The sequence below is a fragment of the Mastigoproctus giganteus genome, chromosome 4, assembly GCF_048544385.1.
Source record: "Mastigoproctus giganteus isolate SK-2022 chromosome 4, ASM4854438v1, whole genome shotgun sequence".
Taxonomy (NCBI): Eukaryota; Metazoa; Arthropoda; class Arachnida; order Uropygi; family Thelyphonidae; genus Mastigoproctus; species Mastigoproctus giganteus.
In genome coordinates, this window is record NC_143578.1 from 227,105,737 (window position 1) to 227,127,239 (window position 21,503).

Consider the following 21,503-nt stretch of genomic DNA (forward strand, 5'->3'; position numbering starts at 1 on the left):
CTTTAGTGACCGGTTTTAATATAGACGTAAGGCTATGAATTGAAACGTTAAGGGTACGAAGTGGAAAAACTGTTGGCTTATTCTTCATATCTAAATGCACTCCTTCCATGCATTCAATATTATGTTTTAGACTTCCAGTCACCTGGACTTTGAATACTGCACTCTATCATTTTATTATACGCAGATCTATTCCACGCAAGCGAAACTAGAATTATTTATATTCTGAAACTGAAAAAGGAAAAATGAACGACAATACCAAAACAAACAAATAACCTGCAAGATAAAGAAAGAAATATTTTCAACAACAACAAATGAAGATACAGTACTCTGTATGCACAGTACTGTATCGTCATACAGTACTCTGCATACAATATTTTCCATTCATCCTTTTAGTTTTGGAAAACTTCTGTGGCCACACTTTTTAGCTGCTCCATGGTTCCCAGCTAACTCACTAATCCAATCTTGTCTTTAATGCCCTCAAGTATTAGTCATACTTGAATTTAACCACCAAGCCTCTTAGGAACATAAAAATAAAATGATCGAATTCATAAGAAACAGCATAATTTAAACACATCTATGTACGTTATATACATCAGTTACATAATGTAACAAACGGGTAAAAGTACTGAAACGTTATTCATTCCTTACTGTGATTAAGTCCAGCTAACTCAGCCTCGCTTGAAGCCTCTACAGAATTTTCCACTGAATGGAAAGAAAACGAACCCAAATTTTCCAGCCAAAAAATTCTGGCAATTAAGCGAAGGAAAATGGCATTTTTTTATCCTGTTTCATACTTCCTTTGCATAAGAATATGAATTCAACCCAAACGATCGAAAATGAATAGTCCATATTTATCTGGTTTCGACCCAACTCACCCACCAGTAGAATTAATTGGATGTCATGGGACTTTGTTTATTGTATCTGCATGGGCAGGCGATTACAGAGCTTCATTAACCAGTCAATTTTTATCTGAGGCAAGCGATGGATATTTAATAGTCTCCTGGAAGATCAGTCTGAGATGCGCCCTCTAATTGGAATAAATTTGCATGTTTACATCAAGGAGGCAGTTTGAAACGAAAACAGACTGAGAATAAATATGATATTTCCATACGCCAAGCTATCTCTAGACGATATTATCTCCACAGATAAACAATATTCACAATATTAAGATGTTCTGGTATATTTGAGAAGTTACAAAATATTTCAAAGTGCATTAAGTCTCAAAGAGACCGATTCGGAGTCTTCTTTTTCATTCAGCCGAATTTCAACGTTCAGTGATTCTAATTAGCTAACTTTTTCTGATGGAATGGAAAAAACTGGGTGAACATGCACAGCAGATTTTCGATGAGAGTTTTTTCATGTCTAAATACATTAAAAGTGATCAACAGTGGTTCACGCCTAAGTGAACAAGTTACTCACAAGTATTACTCTTTCCGGTTCTCGAATATCCTTCAACCAATTTGGTTTGCTTCAAAACGTCCACGTTAATCAAACGGAATGAATTCAAAAGAAAATTTAAGATATTCGTCGAAAAGGGTATTTTTTGCCTGGCAACCCAGCAAAGGGGTCCTGATCAAACGATATAGAAAAAAAAAAAGATACCTTAGGAGTAATTAAGAGAGAACTGTGGTGAAAAATGGCAGTGTTTATTTTTTCTGAAATGCAGTGAAAGTTGGTAAATTTTTATAATCAAAAAATATAAAAAACAGAAAATCCTATCAAGGAAGTAAACACGTTATGAGCAATTACAAAATCGGGCTATTTCTTTCTCAATTCCTTATTGTAGTACAGTAATGTGTGGAAAATGTTAACCTACCGCAGGTTTCTTAATTGGACATACCAGTCTTGCACAGGACTATAACGTACTCAGCCCTTTGATTTCGATATGATCCAAAGTGAACAGACTGCATTTTTCAAGGAATTACAAGTTTCTTTTGTAAGAGCTAATTTCATGTATCCCTACTTCATTTCTAGTATATTTTTATATCTTTTTCTAAAAGAAGAAAAGCTACTGAACATCCAGCTTGAAACAAACTCTATACTGTTTATGCACTATAGCCATAGCAGCTAATGCGCCAATAAACACCCATACCCATATACTGTTTATTCCTTAATGTACATGAAAGTATTATATAAACTTTTACTTTTTATCTTACTTGTGATCACCTTCTGTTCAGTCTTCATTTCATGATATGCCTTTGGTTTGTCCCTGTTGACATCCTTTTTGGATCCATCTTTCTGTATGAACCTACCCAAAACGTTTTGGAAAATTTAGGTGGGGGTGTAAGAAAGTAGACTTAAATAATAAGTTTGTTTCATTTGTTCCAACTTGATAAAGGGACTTCAACAGCTCTTAGTTGAAGGAGGCACGATCGGATAAAGATAGTTCTAGAAAAGGCAAAGCGAGTTTCTCTTTATTATGATGATAAACTATATCACAACTACAAATTCTAGTTGTCAAGCACAATTTCTCTTGTAATAATAAGGTTAACACTGTGTTCCCAAATTTACGTTTATTTGGTTATCTAAATTCAAATTATTTTTTTAACGGTACTGGAGTTTGTTGCTGATATCATATGATGTGCATTTGTTTGCAGAAGTTTGTGTGTTCACAGGACGAATTGCACGTTGTCCACAATTAATCAAATACGTTGCCGGATGAAGCTATCCAATACTTTTCTGTGGGTCTGTTGTATTCTATCTCCAGAAAAAGTCTCAAAAGGTTCTATCTATTCAGTACACAGAAGTGAAATGAGTCCAACTTACAAACGTGTAAATTTAAGGTCAATGGCAAAGTAAATTACGGAGTCTATTTTCAGGATGTACTGCAGGAGAACCTTCACAGGAGAATTAAACGAAAAACAAAACGTGAGCGTGTCAAAATAAATTCGCGGCTCAGTTGATGTAAAGAATAGTTTTCACGTAAGTTTATTTTAGAAAGGATTCTGATACAGACTCGATATGCCGGACTGTATCACTTTCTTACGTACAAGAATAGACGAGACGAAAGATTTAAGTGGCTTTGAACGTGGCATAGTAGTCAGCGCCAGTATGAGTCTCTCGGAAACCGTGTCACAACTGTCTTTAGTGTCACAAAATTGGTCCGATAAACAAAACATTTAGTCCACAGAAAGGTGATCCTGTGGTCCAAATCAGTCGTGATAAACGATGCCAATGGAGGCCGGCACGACTTGTGCAGGACAACAGAATGGCTATACACAGTCAAATAACAATTCAGTACAACAGTGGTAACTGGAGAGGTATTTCAGAGTACACATCCCTTGCCACGGAGGGGACTCGCAACCGACGACCAAATCAAATTCCACTCCTGTCGGGAAAAAAAAAGCAAAGTCACAGTGGGTTCAGGAACAGCAGACTGGATAAACATTGCCTGGTCTAACGAATCCTGGTTCGTGCCGTTCCACCCTGATGAGGAAACCAAAATATGGTGAAAACAAGAGAGTCCAAGGACCCATCTTGCCAAATGTCCACAATGTAGGCTGGTGGCAACAGTGTAATTGTGAGGAATGTTTCCATGGTGCACATCGAGCTCACTGATACGAGTAGAGCAACATTTGAATGCCACAGGTTATCTAAAATTGTCAGCAGGCGCACCGCTCCATGGCTACAGTGTATTCATCTGCGAATGAGTTCTTCCAACAGCATAATGACGCATCTCGAGATCAGAATTCTACAGGCAGCATGGCTGCAGATCCCTACGAACGTCTTCACACGGAGGAATCTAGTAGAGTTAATGCCTAGGCGAATAGCGGCTGTTATTCGTGCGAACGGTGGCCCAACGCGGTATTTGGAAGGTGGTCATAATTCAGTGATCATTCGGTGTATAGGGTTAGCATAAAATACCTACTATGATGAATTTAAACCGTAAGGAGACATTTAGGGGGCTATGGATACTTTGTCTGAAACAGATCTGCTCAAGGGGATCTGTTTCAGACAAAATATCCATAGTCCCATGCATTCGATATGAGACTATTTTCAATTCATAGAGCTGGTCAGAAACTACATTACTAACAGGGTTATTAAATACTTTGATCAATGTCGAGACCTCCCTTTTAATTACTTATTTCAATTTTAATAAATTGGAAAGGTAAGTTTTGTAAACGCATTCTTTCAAGTTCCTTCGCCAACAGTCGGCAAGTTTTAAATAGAACTTCTGGGAGACCGTTTAACATCAAAATTCTGGCCCATTAGATACCTGCCAAATGCAACCTTGAAAATACTAGTTATACTTCGATGAGAATGATGTGACCCTCTCTTTCTGGAATATGGTTCTATCAAAGCCGCATCGTTCGCCTATTCAATCAAAATGATTCATGACAACGTACAGGCACGTAAGAGTTCTCAAAAATAATGGCTAAATCAAAAAATGAGTCTAATACCCACCCACCATACACACATTTGAGAAGACATTACTGACGCTTCCAGAGACGAAGCCCATACGCGTTTTGTACCACTTAACTTCAAACACAAAATAGTTATATTCTATATGATTTTAAAATTAAAGTGCAAATAAAACTCAATAACTGCAACTTGTATTCTTACACTTGAACAGAAGCTATACCGCCTGGTCTCTGCTAAATGAAAAACGTCTAAACCTTACCCTCTAAGTAGTTTCCATCCGTGCCCTTGGAGGCCGATCACTAATGTCCAGTATGCTCTTGTGTCAGAAACGTTCGACATTTAAAAAAAAGAAAAGAAAAGAAAAAAAAAAAAAAAAAGTTTCCTTCTGAAGTTAACATGAAAAAAAAAATTCTCTATCAATACACAGTATTGATAGGTTTGACTCATCTAGAAAGTCAAAAATAATTCTCCCTGGCTATCCTGTTAAGTATTGATTGTAATACAGCATAAGCCGACTCACGTTCTCCACAAGTGAACACGGTACAGGTAGCCAAGCCCAGCTGACTAAGCTTCAGTAGAACGCCTTATCCAGTTATTTAAAAAGTACAATACTATGAAAATTAAACTGAACTCAGGGCTTTCCTTTAAAATTTATTGTGTACTAAGAGGAGTGAAGCAAAATGTATCTCTACTTTTATCAGATTCATCCCACCTAAGTTGCCAAATCCTCATTAGTTCTGCGTTTATTCTTTTCTTCTCTTCCAATACAATGCGATGCTTCACTTACGTATTTATTGCATGAAGTTGAGTCATCTCGGCAGGACTATATATAATCTGGGTGTAACGCTCTCCTGGATATAGGTACTCTGGATATATCCAGCTACAACTCTCTTCTTGGTATAAATGCCCGGGTTATACCTAGAAGAGAAAACCTTTGCGCTGCTAACGTGTACTTTTGAATATTGAATTAACAGCTCTGTTACACCAAGCACTATAAGCGTAGGTAAGAATGGGAAGAGACAGTCGTTCATAAAGCACGTTTAAGACTCATCCCTTTCTCAATATTCACTCTAATAACTCTTCCGAACCTTAAGGACAATATTTTAATGTTATTTTTTAAATATTTAATACGCTCAGTAAAAAATAAGCAATCTTCCAAATATAATCCCAAATACTTTAGTTTTGAAGCATACTTCAGGGAAACTTGCAGCCTCTTAACAACTGGAAGTCTATTCATACTGAATCCGCCCTTCAGCATCCATCATGTGCAGCCTTAGACCAAGACATTTCTAGCTCATACAACTTACTTCAATTCCAAATACTTTCCAATATAGATCCAGCCAGCTTTTTTCTCCAGCTCCTGATTTTTCTCATAGATCGTAAGCATAGGCCACCAAGTTAATTCTCACCAACTCAAAATGAGAAACTCTCCAATACAATGCTCAAAGCAATAAACAGTTATATACATCACACTATACAAAGAATATATGTATATATATATAATAATATAAAATAGACAACGATCTTCGCACTGAACAGAAGTAATAAGTTCATCACTGTAATACTAAAACTTTTAGTAAGCAATCTTCATATCAGATGGCATTGTTGGCTTGCTGCAATAAAAACGAGCTTCGACGAGAAGGATTAGATCAGGGACAGGGAAGTGCAATTCAATAATGAGGTGTTTGTATTCCCTTCCGGTGGGTGCGGGACTTGTGCATTCGGCACAAATACATAACGTAAACCCGGGCCTAGAGAAGGGCACCGGGCAACAGCTGTCTTATATTGGAGGTGGTAGAATACCTCGCACATGTTTTTAGACTAGATTTGTTGAGGTTCTACGCCAAAAAAGATGAACTGGGTGGAGAGGGGCTTTTGCCTAGGAGCCACCCTTGACTCTGGGATACACGTACGAAGTGCACCAGGAGATATAATATGTGTGTGTGTAATAACTGTGTGTGTACAAATAAATGGAAAAAATGGAATGTATTCCCAGTCACAAGAAAACTTAAGGTCAGCATCCAAAGATTGGGCACGTGAGAGTAGCTGAAAAGGCAGAAACCGATCGGATAGGTAGAGATGGCTGAGATGTGGACACAGAGTTGGAGTCGCTCTGAGGGAAGGCTGAGAAACTCTCCAAGAGCACAAGTCCCAAAATGATGGTGCCGAAATCTCGCCAACGATCATTCTAACAGTCGTAGTAAGTCAGCACAGGGAGCCTGTGAATTTGTATAAAACTAGCTATTTCAGTTGTCCTTAGCTGTGGAGGAAGTTTGTTTGTTTAGAGACAAAACTCCGCAGAAAAAAGTAGTCGAATTGCGCTAGGAGCAGGGATGCCCATACCTCTGCAGCATATAAAAGCGGAGATTATACTGTGGTTTTATATATTTTATAGTTCTGATGTCATTAATATAATGTAAATGCTGTTTGGCAATCTATCGGAGTCGAGCTGCCAGGATGAGCAGCTTGTCTGTGTGGTTACTGAAGCAGAGATTAAGATCAAAAACAACCCCGAGATCAGTATGCTTATTGACGATGAGGATAGGAGAATTACACAGTGTTGGCTGAATATAAGAAGGCATTTTCTTTAAGGAGAATATCATAAATTCCGACTTTTGTGGGTTTATTTTTAATCCGAACTGTTTGAGATAGTTTGCAAATTCCATGAGTGCATTATTAATTGATGCTGTTATCACAAGAGATCATTGTGTGGAGAAATCGGTGTGAGGAGCTTCATATCATCTACATAACAAAGAATCATGCGTGGACTGAACAAGTGGGGAGATAAGTGCTGTAAACAAGAGCCCAGATAAGACACCACCATGTGGCACGCCTGAAGAGATACATCGCTCGTATGTGCCCATAGGCAGTAAGCAGGATAGTTGCATGATAATTAGCTATTATCAAATTAAAACTTTTAAATACATCACGGAAACTTGTTTTATGCTAACCCCTACAGTTATAGTTTAAAAGTTTACATTTTTCCTAAGCGAAGCTGTTTCATTTCATGTCAGATATCTACTAAATAAAAATACAGAAAACGAAGGTGAAAAAAACAACTGTCCATGCGAGCCTGATATGACTAAGTATAATCTTAATTAGATTATTAAACCTTTATTAAACCTAAAGTGCCAACTTTATCCCGCTTCATTTATTTAGGATAAAGATGGCAAGTTAAGTCATGTAATTAATGTAGGTTTTTAATATAAAAAACCTTAATTAGATTTAGTAAAAAAAAAAAAAAAAAAAAAACCTTTCCATACGTCATATTTCTATCGAATTACTTATAATAATGCTTTTGCATATTACTTTTCAGATCGCCAAACCTTAGAAGATGAAAAAAAGATTAAGCCATCGCAATCAGAAAATGATTTGCTAGAAGGTGAGAAAAATTTATTTTCTTCTGAACTGCTATTACTACCTGTAATCAATAAATAATACATACGTACATAAACATTATTTTGTACCATTTTTAACTACTTCATTATGCTAATATATATATATACACACTTTGACCAGCAACCATCGCCAGTTGTGCCAAAGGCAGGTCCAGCATACAAAGCAACAACCTCTTCTCTCTATCCTCAGCTCTCTTCTTCATCTCCCCATATTCAATATCCTGTCTCAATTCGTTAATATCTTTTCAACCTCCAGATCTCTTCTCCCTTAACGTTCTCTCCATCACATCCTTCATCACTTCGCAACCCATGTCCAATCCAAATCTCTTCCGTCTTCTCATGCATCCTTCTTAAAACCTTTTCATTTCCCACTTTATCGACCCACCTTATCTTTTCCATCCTTCTCCATATCACATCTCAAAACTTTCCAACAGTTTAATATCTTCCATTCGCAATGTCCATGTCTTTGCTCCATATACTACCACACTCCGTACCAGACAAAATACCAATATTTTCTTTAAACCAATTCCTAATCTTCCAAATAATATTTTTCCTCATTTCACAAAAACTGATTCTCATCACGTACCTATCACAACAACACGCCTTTAGCATCTTAATTAAATTTCTGGAATCCCTCTTCAGAATGTGCCACCAGTTCTCAAAAACATTTCGTCACATGTGGTTAAGTCGGGAATCATTCTTCTATCCATCCAATCCACTCTTATTCTTTCCAGTAAATTCAATAATTTAACCTAGTCTACTCGATCAAATCCTTCGCCAAACGAGTTGATCTCCCTTTAGCCCTCAGAACAGTCTGGATTCGTCGTAGTGGAATAGATTCAACGAGGCATGAAATGCGTGCCATAGGGATGCTGGTCCATTTTGACTCAATTTCTCCCCTCAGTTGTTGGAAACTGAATGAGGTGGAAAGTACTGCATGGATCTCTACTCCGTGCAGCACTTTCCACCTCATCCTACAGTCGCTCAATTCGATTGAGATCAGGTGTCTAAAGAGACCATCGCAGTAGATTGAATTTCACTTTCACATTCCTCGAACCAGTTCTGTACAATTCTTGCCTTGTATCATGGCATATTACCCCGCTGGAAGAACCCATACGCAAATGCATACACTGCAACTATAAAGGTATGTGCTTAGTTAAAAACAATTTTCGGATAATTTGTGCCATCCAAATGTTGCCAGCCACAAGTTATCCATAATCAAAGTATCCAGAGGGCCAGTGTGCAAAACAAAAACGCTCTCCACACTAGTCAAAACCATCATTATTGACATCCGGCAAAACGAGGTTCTATATGACCCTTTTTTTGTTCTTATTTTGGAACCTAGAATATGTTCCCCAATTTTTACGCATAATTTTGAATCACCATATATATTTCTGTAATATGTGTAATCAAATAAAACAGATACCTTTGTTCTTCTCTATTATATAAGTTGCTCTGTAGGTCACTCTTCCTCATTAGAAATACATGTTCCTCATCACCGAGCATCAAGGGAGAACAACGTTCTCCCTCCAGTTCCCTTTCAGTTGCACCACAGTGTGGGGACGTGAGGGAGGTTTATGGATTTTTTTTTCACGAAGCGGAGCTAGCTGGGCTTGAATGTCACTTGCTTAATTTTTTTATCCCCTAACTTCGGCTTTTCATCCCTCAACCAGTAAAGCGGGAAGAGTGCCCACATTTTTGCCGATACAATATATAAGAGATACGGGCGTGCGTTTATGGATATAGAAGCAACTTCCACAACGGGACGTATATTCCAGAGGCACAATTAGCCTTGCATAGCGGAGTGGTCATTTCGGAAGAACAGTAAACTACACTGGTTTGCAAAACTTAAGGACCAACACTATTTCTAAAGGTTACAACCACAATATCTTTACTTAAGGTACTCTTTACTCATGAGAGTAGATTCAGTGTCAGCAGCGATTATGGACGTCAGCTGATCTGGCGAGAGGTTGGTACATGGTATCACCCCGTAAACATCACTGAAAGGGAACGATATGGCGGTCGAGGTGTTCTCGTCTGGGGAGGCGTTACCTTGGATGGACGTACACAACTCCAGATACTAGAAGGCGGTACTGTAACCGGTGTACGCTACTATACTGAGGTAATCTTTCTCCATGTGCGTCTGTTCCGAGGTGCCATTGGCCCCGAGTTCGTGTTTATGGATGATAACGCCATACCCCATCGCATTGCAACTGTGTTATGTTTTTGGAAAGTGAGGACATTGTTCGTATGGATTGGCCTGCCCGTTCTGCCAATCTAAATCCCATCGAACACATATGGGACGCTACGGAGACGCCTTGCAGCACGTCCACACCCACCAGAAAATATTCACCAGCTGAAGATGGCGCTGACAGAGGAATGGACGATGTTACCGCAAGAACTTGTCAACAACATTGTTCTAAGTATGGACAGGCGGTGCAAAACCTGCATCGACATTAGGGGAGGCCATATCTCCTACTGAGGACCAGCTCTGCCCTTTGTTCCATCCTTGGCAGTGATGTATCTATATCATGGCAGTCAGTGCTATGTTACCATTTTTGAATAAAGTCCCTCTGTACCGTTTTGTTTCCGTTGTTGTGTCGGTGTTGTTTCCTTCATCATTTCTGTACCTCACGCGGTTCCTTTGGTATGCTTTTCTCCATATCAGGGCACTCCTATGAGAAGCTACAGGTGAAAAGCTGACTGGTCCTTAAATTTTGCACACCAGTGTAGTTTTAATTGGTCGTGGTTCAATTCCACGTAATCGTTAAATACGATTAATGATAACATACTTATCAAATAACTATAATAGTGTAAACGCTTAAAGAAATTATGAAAATTGCAGGTGAATTGGATCTACATTTATTTTTTCCTCTATAACGCACATCTGAACATGAGAGCACCGCGGACCGTTACTTCACCGCTCGTTATTCGTTTGGGAAGACCTGGATTCAAACAAACCGACGGCCGGAAAAATTACTTAAAGGTCTTTTTATTCGCCGCTGCAGTTAATCGGTCTGAGGAGGTATAAGGCATTTCCCGTGAGTCACTTCTATTTCTTTATCCCAAAACCAATAACACAGGTTGGTTATTGTAGGCACGTCAGCAACTTAGGCCATAAAGTGTAAAGTGAAATGTAAAGTGTGTTTAGGGTCAAACGGTACCAGGGGTTTCCCCCATCTCCGCGTAGTTTACATTGTAGGTGAACCAGTTGACTGGAAAAGCCAGAGATTTAAAAGTGTATGGACTTTGTATATGTGTGATGCCTTGTACCGTTGTTCATCTGGTCATTTAGCCGCCAGACCCCTACTGAGGCCGGACGTTGTCCCACTTTCGCCCCGTGGAGGCAGACCAGGTATCCACTAGAATATAGTTCACTCTGGCAGGTCCTGCCACCTAATTTCCTGAGATTTCAGTGGCTAGGACCTAAAAATAAAAAAAAATAAAAAAAATAAAAATAAAACAAATAAAAATAAATAAATAAATAAAATAAATAAAAATGTGATCACGTTGAGGAGGAAGCGCTAGGAGGTCAAAAGAAATGGTGGGCGAAATTGATTTTCAGTTGTGGAATTTAGATTGTGTGGGGCGTTCACTAGCGTGCAGGTAGAGTGGGGAGGGAGACTGAAGACTGGGGGGGAGATAGATAGAAGTATGGAGCCGATAGGGAAGACAACTCCAGTTTACAGTGGGGCATACCCATGCCCCACCAGAAGGAAAAGAAGGGGTGGCGAGAAGGGGAGGTGACAGCAGCTGTCCCCTCATCCCCTGCCAGGGAAGGGTAGAAAGTAGGCCAGGCAAGGGAGCTGGCCTATTCGCCAACAGGGCATACATGTGGGGTGGCTTCAGTCGGGCGCCAAGGCGTCAGGGCTGCCCCATTTGGTATTCCCAGGAGTGGAGTGAAGATATCTCTGTCCAGGTTTTCAGTCCAGGTCTGTCTGACATTTGTGCAGATCATGCTTGGTCTTTTATTAAGAAGTTACTCGTGGGATCCAGGTCCGTCCACTGGTGGATATTCAGTAGGATAGGCTTCAGTCACAGTCAGGGTGGACTCCCGAAGGTCCGATTGTAGTCAATGCGTTTGGTTAACAGTTCTCAAATGGAATCGGTGTCCTCCATCGGTCAGTATTTGGGAGAGTGCAGTTCAGGCACAGTCCAGTTTTATCTTGGTTCATCATTTGTTGTGATTGTTGTTGTATTTATCCTAGTTGTCCTAGGTTTTCCGGCAAAGGAAGAGTCTGGCGTCTTACAAAGAGGCACTGAGCAAAGTTGGTTAGGGCATTGTAGGTTCCCTCATCCTCCAGTAGGTAGTGCTCCTGATTTTTGGGGTTGAACTGGACTCATGTGATGAGGTGTCCACGCAGATCTTCGTACAGTTCACACTCGTGTAGCAGGTGGTCCCAGGTCTCGAGGGAACCACATGCGCAGGCTGGGTTATCTGTCAGTCCAAAGAGGTTTAGCTTGTGGCGGATAGCTCCATGTCCTGTGAGAAGGTAGGTGACGTGGAGACCAGGGCAGAGCCATGTCGGATATTTTGGGTACACCTTTTGCAAGTTCGGAAAGAACCTTCGCGTGATGTCTCCTTTGTCAGAAATCGTCCAGCGTTGTTGCCATATCGATGTCAAGTACGTTTGCAGCCTGTATTTCTCAACTTTACAGTTATTAGCCGGGTCCGTAGTGTGGTCCTGGAAGGTTGTGACTTTGCCACGTCTGAGTTGCTGAAGCATGCCATTGCGAGTCACCTCAAGATCAAGAGGGAGAGCGCCCGTGATCACTTGTAGTGCACGAGTAGAGACTGTCTTGCATGCTCGGGTGAGGGTCAATAGGATGGGTCTATGTATGATATCCAGTCGTCTGCGGTTTACCGCTGTTGAGGCTTTGTGGAACCAGACACCGGAGGCGTATGCGATTGCCGGGATAATGGCTGCTTTATAAAGGATCGCAAGTGTGCGCCTTTTCAGGCCCCAGTCGCAACGTGTGACTCTGGCAAGCATGGCAGCGTATTTTTTCATCTTAGCCTGTATATATTTTAGGTGTGGGGTGAAAGACAGATTACGGTCCAGGATAACTCCCAGGTACTTTAGTTCTGTGACTAGCTTAATTGTCCTATTGTTGATTCTTATTTGCGGCGGTCTAGTTGGGGTTAGGTAGCCCTTGAGTAAGATGGATTTAGTCTTGGTGGCCGAAATGGTGAGCCGATGCCTTTCCGTCCATTCTTGCAGTGTGGTTACTGCTGCATTCGCGAGAGTTTCTAGTTGGGCTCTTGAATCTGCAGTAAGGGCTAGGGAGAGGTCGTCTGCATAGGCCAATGCTTGTACACCCCCTAAGTCGAGGGAGAGGAACTCGTCCAGTACATAGTTCCACAGGAGGGGGGCCTAATACTGAGCCCTGGGGGCATCCTCGGTGTATCTGTCGATCTACCTTGCAGTAAGGGGCCTGTACCAGGATCCGTCTGTTTGTTAGGTAGCTTCTTATGCAGCTGAATAGATTTGATGGCAGTTGGGCTGCCCTGAGTCTTGCGAGGACGCTCGGCCACCAGAGGGCGTCGAACGCCCCCGCAAAGTCTATAGAGATGAGGAGAAAGTATTTTTGTCGGCAGCTCTCCGCCATGTTAAGGATACATTCCAGTGCGTCGAGGGTTGAGTTTCCAGGTTTAAAGCCAAACTGTTTGTTTGCTGTTAAGCTAGCTGTGAGGTAGTGTGATTCAATCCTATGTCTGAGCAGCTGCTCCAACACTTTGCTGAGCACAGACAGGAGGGCTATTGGCCGATAGGAGTCCGGCTTGTGCTGTGGTTTTGAAGGGTTTTTAAGGATCAATTTAATGTTTGCCACCTTCCAGTCCGTAGGGAACCAGCCTGAGTGGAGACAGTGGTTGTAAAGGTCCAGGAGCAGATTCGGGGTGTACTCAGCCACTTTCTTTACTATTTCCGGCTCGAGCATATCTAATCCTGGGGTTTTCCTGTTTCTTATCTTGTTAATAGCAATTTGGAGTTCTGCTTGGGTGAAGGGCTCCTCCGTCCTGGGGGATTTGTATGCATCGTTGGCTTGGCATAGCAGTTGCTGTTCAGGAGTGTTGTCTCCTTCAATGGATTTAAAAGTGGCGTCTAGTATATTGTTTACAGTATCGTGCCAGTTGTTGGTCATGGCACCCTGGAGAGTGATGGTGGAAGGGATTACCTCCCCCCTTGGCAGCTTATTTGTGACTATCAGATAGATGATACTCCAGGGGTCAGAGTTGCCGACAGTAGAGACCAGATGCTCCCAGGACAGCTTTTTCCGCTGCCTGATCGTCGCAGTATAGGTGTTCCTGGCCTCCCTGTACTGTTGCCTGAGTGGTTCCACCTCAGGGGTGGGCCAGGTCCGTCTGGCTCTTTGGAAGGCGCGTCTCTTCTGGTTCATTTCTCTTCTTAAAATATCAAGTTCTTGCGACCACCACGGAACGGCTCCCGGCCGAGGGGTCCTTTTCCTGATTGCTTGATTAGCCGCATTTACAATGGCATTATTGAGATACAGTATATACATCGATGAGCCAAAACATTATGACCAGCGAGTCGTCATACAAATCGAGGCCATTGCAGGTGAACTACGCCGCATGCGCGGGTCAGGACACTATAAAAAACACCTAATACTGAGCTCCGTTAATCAGTGTTACTCTTGTTCTTCAGATGGGAAAGGCAGCGGACTTAAGCGAGTTTCACAAAGGTCAAATTGTAATGGCCAGACGACTGGGTCAGAGCATATCCGAAAGGGGCACAGATAGTGGGCCGCTCACGGTCAGCCGTGATTAGTACCTACCGAAAGTGGTCCGAGGAGGGAAAACCAACAAACCGCCAGAGAGGTGTTAGACAAATACGGCTCATCAATGATAGAGGTGAGCGAAGGCTCTGTCGGATGACACGTGGCAACAGAAGGGCGACTGTGGCACAACTCTCCGGTAATTGTAATGCTGGTGATGGGAGTAATGTGTCACAACACACAGTACATCGAACCCTGCTGAAAATAGGGTTGCATAGCCGTAGGCCGTTCCGAGTGCCCATGATAACTATGGTGCACCGGCGACAGCGCCTACAATGGACACGCCAGCATGGAAACTAGACCTTGACTGATTAGAAGGTCGTCTGGTCCGATGAATCACGTTTCCTGTAGCACCATGTGGACGGCCGAATACGTATGCGTCGTTTATATGGGGAAGTGATGGCGCCCGGATGCACCGCGGGACAAAAACAAGCCGGTGGCGGCGGTGTCATGCTATGCTTTGGGCGATGTTCTGCTGGGATACCCTGGGTCCAGTCATCCATGTGCCGGGAACTCTGACGTCTGCCACCTACTTATCCTGGGTAGCTCAGAATGGCACAGGTCCCAAGCAACCTTTTTAATAATATCAAAAGCTACCACTCACACCAAAAAATAGAAGTGAAAGTACCATACCAATAGATCAGCAGGAACATCCACAGGGGATGCCCCCAGGGTTCCATGCTCGGACCACTGCTGTGGAAAATAGTATTTGATGATTTTCTGAACACCGGCCTTGGGGTGGTGGTAACCCAAGCATTTGCGAATGATTTAATTCTCACTGTGACGGCAGATAATAGCTCTGTATACGCTACAGCGGTGGGCTACGGAGAACTTTCTACAGATCTCGACTGCCAAAACGACTTCCATCTTGCTTAAGGGAACATTGGACATAAGGAGGCCACCGCAAATTAAAATAAATCGAGCTACAATCAAATTCGCCCAACAAATGAAATACCTCGGGATCATTTTTGACAGCAAGCTCATATTCCAACCGCATCTCAGGCAACTCAGGACCAAGATTAGGAACTACTCGGGTCTGATTGTGCGAGTCTCACGAAGGGACTGGGGGCTGAGTAAACAAACCATGATGCTGTACTACAAGACCACTTTTCTCCCAGCGATCACATACGGTGCACCAATATGGTACCATAGAACCAGACTGACCACCAACAAAAGAATACTGGACTCGACACAACGAACAATATTGCTCAAAACCACACCACCCGAGACTGCAATACTGTGAGCACGGAGGAGCTCCAGGTTTTTACTAGATCCTTACCACTGGATCTCGAAGTTGTTGTTGTTGTTTGGTTTTTAGGAGCATTAGCAACTAAGGCCATATTGCTCCGGGATATGCGGTGGTCATTCCCTGACCTTTCCGCATTCTCCGTATTTGGTGGTGACGGGCTCGAACCCCGGTCTAATCAAGAAGCGTGTGCTACGCACTGCTGCTCCTGCCCACCTGGCTACGGAGGCGCCGGATCTCGAAGTGGTCAGATGCGGACTAGCATACTACGTATCAAAAGGAATCTCTGTGACCTACTCGGGCTTTACGATTCAACCCACAAACAATATAAAAATGGAAAAGGCTCGGCTCTTGGCACACTTAAAACAGGAATGGCAAAACAGGTGGACAGACTCAACCAAAGGAGAGGTGACAGGACGCTTCATACCTGATGTAGACAGGGTTTTCCCGAAACTACCTGTATGGTTCCACCCAGGCCAATATGCCACCTATTTATTGACAGGTCACGGCCCCTTCAACGAGAAACTAACGTCTATGGGCCTCCTCCAACTGTTCATGTGGCAAACCGGAAAGCTGGACCCACCTCATGCACGAATGTACAAACTACGAGGACCTACGTGGAAACCCTGCCGCGAGGCCAGGAGCATCATCTCTTGGACACCACCAGCGAAGAATATAAGAACCTCACCAGATTTGCACAGGACCTCTTTGCCAGACGAAGAACCTGTTCTGCGATCAGGAACTAAGGGCACAGTATGCCTTATAGCAGACATTAAAAACTTCGACAACCGGACTATGAGCAAATACACCAGCACTGAAACCCAAATTGTCTGATCCAACCAACCTACTTGAATAGGACGCACACCACAGAAACGATGGGCTCACTGAATGGAAAAGGCACTGGACCGCCCTCCCTGATGACGGAAACAGGATCAACGGACCAGACCCATCCGGGATGCAAAAGAGACACTCCACGAGACACTACCCTGGTTGGGTATATAACCCATAAACGTGACTGACCCCAACCTACCTGGATGGACACATAGCCCATGAATGACATCGGGGCACTGGTTCCGACTGCTTTGTTGGACCCATATCTTTTCCCCACTTTGAACAGCAGATTTGCTGCCAGTGTGTCAGTGGCGACCGAGCTGGGCACTCTGTCCTGGCTTTCTTTCCACTCCACTTCCTTGGCAGGGAGAGGTGACTGTCCTCTTGTCTCCTCCCCTCCTCGCCACCCCCATTTTTACTTCTGGTGGGGCATGGGCATTCCCCAATGACACCTATAGGGGTCGCCTTCCCTATTGACTCCATATTTCTGTCTCCCCCCCGTCTTTAGTCTCCCTCCCCTACTCTATCTGTACACAAGCGATTGCCCTACACGTCCAAATTACTGTTTGCCAATAGTTTCGGCCTTTCAAATCCTAGCGCTCTTCCCCCCATCCCCACGCGAAAGATCATTTATTTTTTTTATTTTTTTTTTTAAAGGTCCTAGCCACTGAAATCTCAGGAAATTAGGTGGCAGGACCTGCCAGCATAAATAATTATAATGCTGGTATACCTGGCCTGCCTCCACGGGGCTAAGTGCGGACAACGTTGGGCCTCAGCAGGGGTTCAGCGGCTAAATGGCCAGAAGAACAACGGTACATAATACTATATTAGGCCTGACGTAGCCCAGTGGTCAGGAGCGAGAGTGCATAGCACGAGTTCCTTGAGTGGACCTGGGTTCGAGCCCGTGACTACTAAATACGATAAATATTTGTATTGACGATTTATTGTAAACTCTACTGACTTGGTTGTTGTGCCGGAGTATAAACAGAAAATTTATTTATACGTATACAATATCCACACACTTTTAAATCTCTGGCCTTTCCAGTGATCTGGCACACCAACAATGAAAGCAACGCGGAGATGGGGGGGAAAGCCCTGGTGCCGCTTGACACTAAATACACTCTACTTAAACATCATTGGTGGTTGGTGGAAACAAGGGAGAATTTCTTGTATTACTCTGATTTTGCTGATAGTGTGTTTATGAGACGAAAATGAATTGTAAATGTTAATCCTTAATGGGGTGTTACACGAAAGAGTTTATAAGGTTTTCTTGGCTCTGAGTTTCACTGTCTTTTATTTTAAGTTGTTCGTAAGAACTGTTGTTGAAAATTTAAATCTTGTGTTTATGAGAGGTTAATGGCCATGTCTATTAATGCAGGAAAACAAGCCCTGTTAATGTTCGATATGTATCGAATTTTAATGACTATGTACAAGACCAAAAAGTATTGACTTTCAGGAAACTTTTTTTCTAGAAAACTGAAAACACTGTTTTCTTGTTGTTGACATTTATTGTGAATATTTTCTTAATACTTCCTGTCTACAGGCTGTAGACTTGTATATAATTTTAGGCTTGTATATAATTTTCATTGATACTGTTTTGTTGCTTGCTTTGCAGCTCTGTTCAAATATGTCTAAGTATCTTTAGATTAGAGTTTAAATGTAATAGGATATAGTTCACTATACACTATTTCTTTCTGCTATTGTAAACTTTTCTCTTCTATTTCAGGGGATGTATATTTTTCTTCTCCTTATCTTCTATCCAACTTTCCCTTCCCTTTCCTTCCAATCCTCATACTTTGCATTCTCATCTCCACTTTCTTTCCCTAAACACCTTGGGGCTCCTAGGCTTGCCGGATAGCCCAGTAAGTGACTCTTGTAATGAAGTTGTCCCTGGCGCGCCTCCTCATGGCCAAGGTTGGGAGTCAGGGGGCAGAGGACCAGGTGTCCCCTGCCCCCTGGCTGAGAAGTCTCCAGGTTCCGGCACTCAACATAGCACCACACATACTTACACACCTACATACACACTTGCCGGCCTTGGCTTTTTGCCTTTTCAGATGCTACAGCGATATACAGGGGAAATCCCGGAGACCACAAACAGAACAAACACACCTTGACCTAAACATCATTGCTGACCAGGTACATCCTTTCATGGCAACGGTCTTCTCCTCTGGCAGTGCCGTATTTCAGAAGATAATGCGCCATGCCACACCGCCCGGATTGTTCCAGACTGGTTCACGGAACATGAGGAAGACTTCCATATATTGCCCTGGCCTCCAAATTCCCCAGACATCAATCCCATCGAGCATCTGTGGTTTGTGTTGGAACAGCAACTCCGATCTGCGGCGTCTCAACCATGGACCTTACAGGAGTTAAACGATCTGCTGGTTACGTGTTGGTACCAGATACCACAAGACACTTTAGAAATCTTGTAGCATCCATGCCTCACCGGGTACGAGCTGTTTTGGCTGCACGGACCAACATCATATTAACTAAGTGTTCATAATATTTTGGCTCATAGGTGTATAAATAATGTGTCTGTAAATTGCGTGTATTCTGTGGTCAATTTGCTGTTTTCTGGACGAAAAGCTGAAGTTTCTGAGAGAGAGAGAGAGAGAGAGAGAGAGAGAGAGAGAGAGAGAGAGAGAGAGAGAGAGAGAGAGATGCTCCCCTCGCCTGAGATAAACTTACTCAGCCACGTTGTGAAAAAGACCCATAAAAATTCCTCGCGTCATTGACTGGATTCGAAATCGGGTTTTTTTTTTACCCAGTGTAGAAAGGGCGGCAGAACTATTAACAAAAATGAAAAAATACGGCTGATAACGCCGACCACTGTGTTGGCGTTGTCTTTCTGTATGATATGATTATGTGATTGATTATGTGATTAATTACTTCGAACCAACTGCTCTCCCTACACGCACATATATCAGTTTTATCTCCTGGTACCCTAGAAGTAAGTCGAACCTATTTTTATCTTATGAGTTTAATTGGTTATTCTGTATGAGTGGAATCAATCAGTTAACCGAATGCAAAATCGATACAAAAGTTCCTATATCTCCTCCAAAATTTCCTTCCGCTGTGCATTCCCTAGGTCGTATTGCAACATTATTACTCTATATATAGTAAAGCAGTCGGTAACAAGTTAAAGATAGCGACAGAGAGCAAAAGGACTCATCACTGCAAATTACACGAGAGCAGACGTCTCTGAAGAAGCCATCTACGTATCTCTCCGCGAATCAATCCAATAACGCACATCTGAAGCTAGTCCGATGGACAGTTTGTATCTTTCCCCCCCCCCCTCATTTCCAGCCGATGAGCTTGCTGTCTGTACCACCTGACACCATCCCTCTCAAGCACAGTGATGCAGGAATCTCTAGCCGTAATTCTGTCATGTTGTTTCCTCGTGGGGTTAGACTGGTTCATAAAACAGCCATTTACTTGAGAAGATGGCGTTTGAGACAGAGATAAAGTAGTCTGCAAATGATAGTTTAACTAGAAGGAAAATGAATATGCCTGTTCGAGGAAGAAGCGATCGTATTATCGGTGATTACGAAGAGAAAGCCGTAATGGAAAACTTCTGTATATCATCAGCTCACTGATCGTTTTTAATGAGTTGGTAATTTGTGAATGGGAAACAGCAGTGTGGGCATTTCGATTGAACTAACTGTTTGAATCAACCCGGCCGATTTGCCCATTATTCATGACTAATGAGGGAGGAATATACGTCTAATGCAAATGTAACATATTAAAAGAATTAAAATGTTTAGAAAATACGTCGGTGCCTTTCCTTGGTAACGACCTAATCCAGTTTACGTGCTTAAAATACACAACAGATTTTTCAAAAAATCAGCAGTCAAAAGAACCAACCACTAGGGATACCGGCATTATCAGGTTTATTCCAATAACATCAGAAATACACTATTTTTGTTTATAATTAGCTCTACAGATTTAAAATCACAAAAAGCAATCGCAGGATTATGGGACAAATATTATTGGGTCTGAAGTTAACTCCTGGATGCATTTCATTATCCTGGCAGCATGGGGACAAGCAAATGCAGCCATTCCTTTCAGAGACCTACATATTTTCTGTGGAATTTCTCGCAGATAATATTCGTTTATAACAAACTTCATCTAACTCAATGTAGTTGTGAATAACGTCATCGGCAGAATGAACAATGGAGCAATTCTGCCATTGCGTTGGTAGTCGGCAATCATGGGCGGACTGGAAACTTTTTTTTTCCCTACAGAGTTCTGGTACAACCGGTCCCATGCATAGTTGGCCCAACAGCGAAATTTAAAAAAAAAGTACGCACATATATAATATATATTCATTATACACAAGTATTGTGTGAATACTTATTGTATGAATGATAAGGTCTACCGGGTGAAGGGCGGTGGACCTTATTGTCAGTGTGCCCCTGTCACCAATATGGTGCCTGCCAACGTCAATATTAGTAACTTTATTTTGAGGAAACTATACGTAAGACGTAATGAAAAGAGTGTGTTTCAGAGAATCATAGCAATTGGCTATTCTTTGATATAATTATGTGGTTTAGAATTCAGCTTAGCACAAAAAGCTAAAGTATTTCTTTCATTCACTATCAGTGAACCATAAATTTCCTGTGTTCTAGGGAAGGTTTATATTTATGAGAAGCTACCAGTCGTCTGGGACCAACTAGCTGCATTCCTTAACAGGGGGAAAATTTCAAAATTTCATTCAGATAATACCACAAATCCAACCAAGATCTCCTACTCACTAAAGGATTGAAAGCGAGCGAGCGGCGCTAATAAAGCATCGAGATAACTTACAAAAGGTACATCACAACCTGTGTTCACTTTATTTGATCCCTAGAGGAGAAAGAGAGAAATTACAG

General features: G+C 42.2%; 1 protein-coding gene across 2 annotated transcripts in view; it reads left to right on the plus strand.

Annotated features, from left to right (window-relative positions):
* LOC150087454 (uncharacterized) overlaps positions 1 to 21,503 on the plus strand; it is a 244,669-nt gene that overhangs the window by 140,848 nt on the left and 82,318 nt on the right. For both annotated transcript variants that reach the window (XR_016546847.1, XM_090371195.1), the window contains exon 3: positions 7,679 to 7,744. Coding sequence is in view for 1 of the 2 variants with exons in the window: in XM_090371195.1 (XP_090227321.1) it covers positions 7,679 to 7,744 (66 nt within the window). In the remaining variant the exon portion in view is untranslated. The remainder of the gene's footprint in view (positions 1 to 7,678; positions 7,745 to 21,503) is intronic.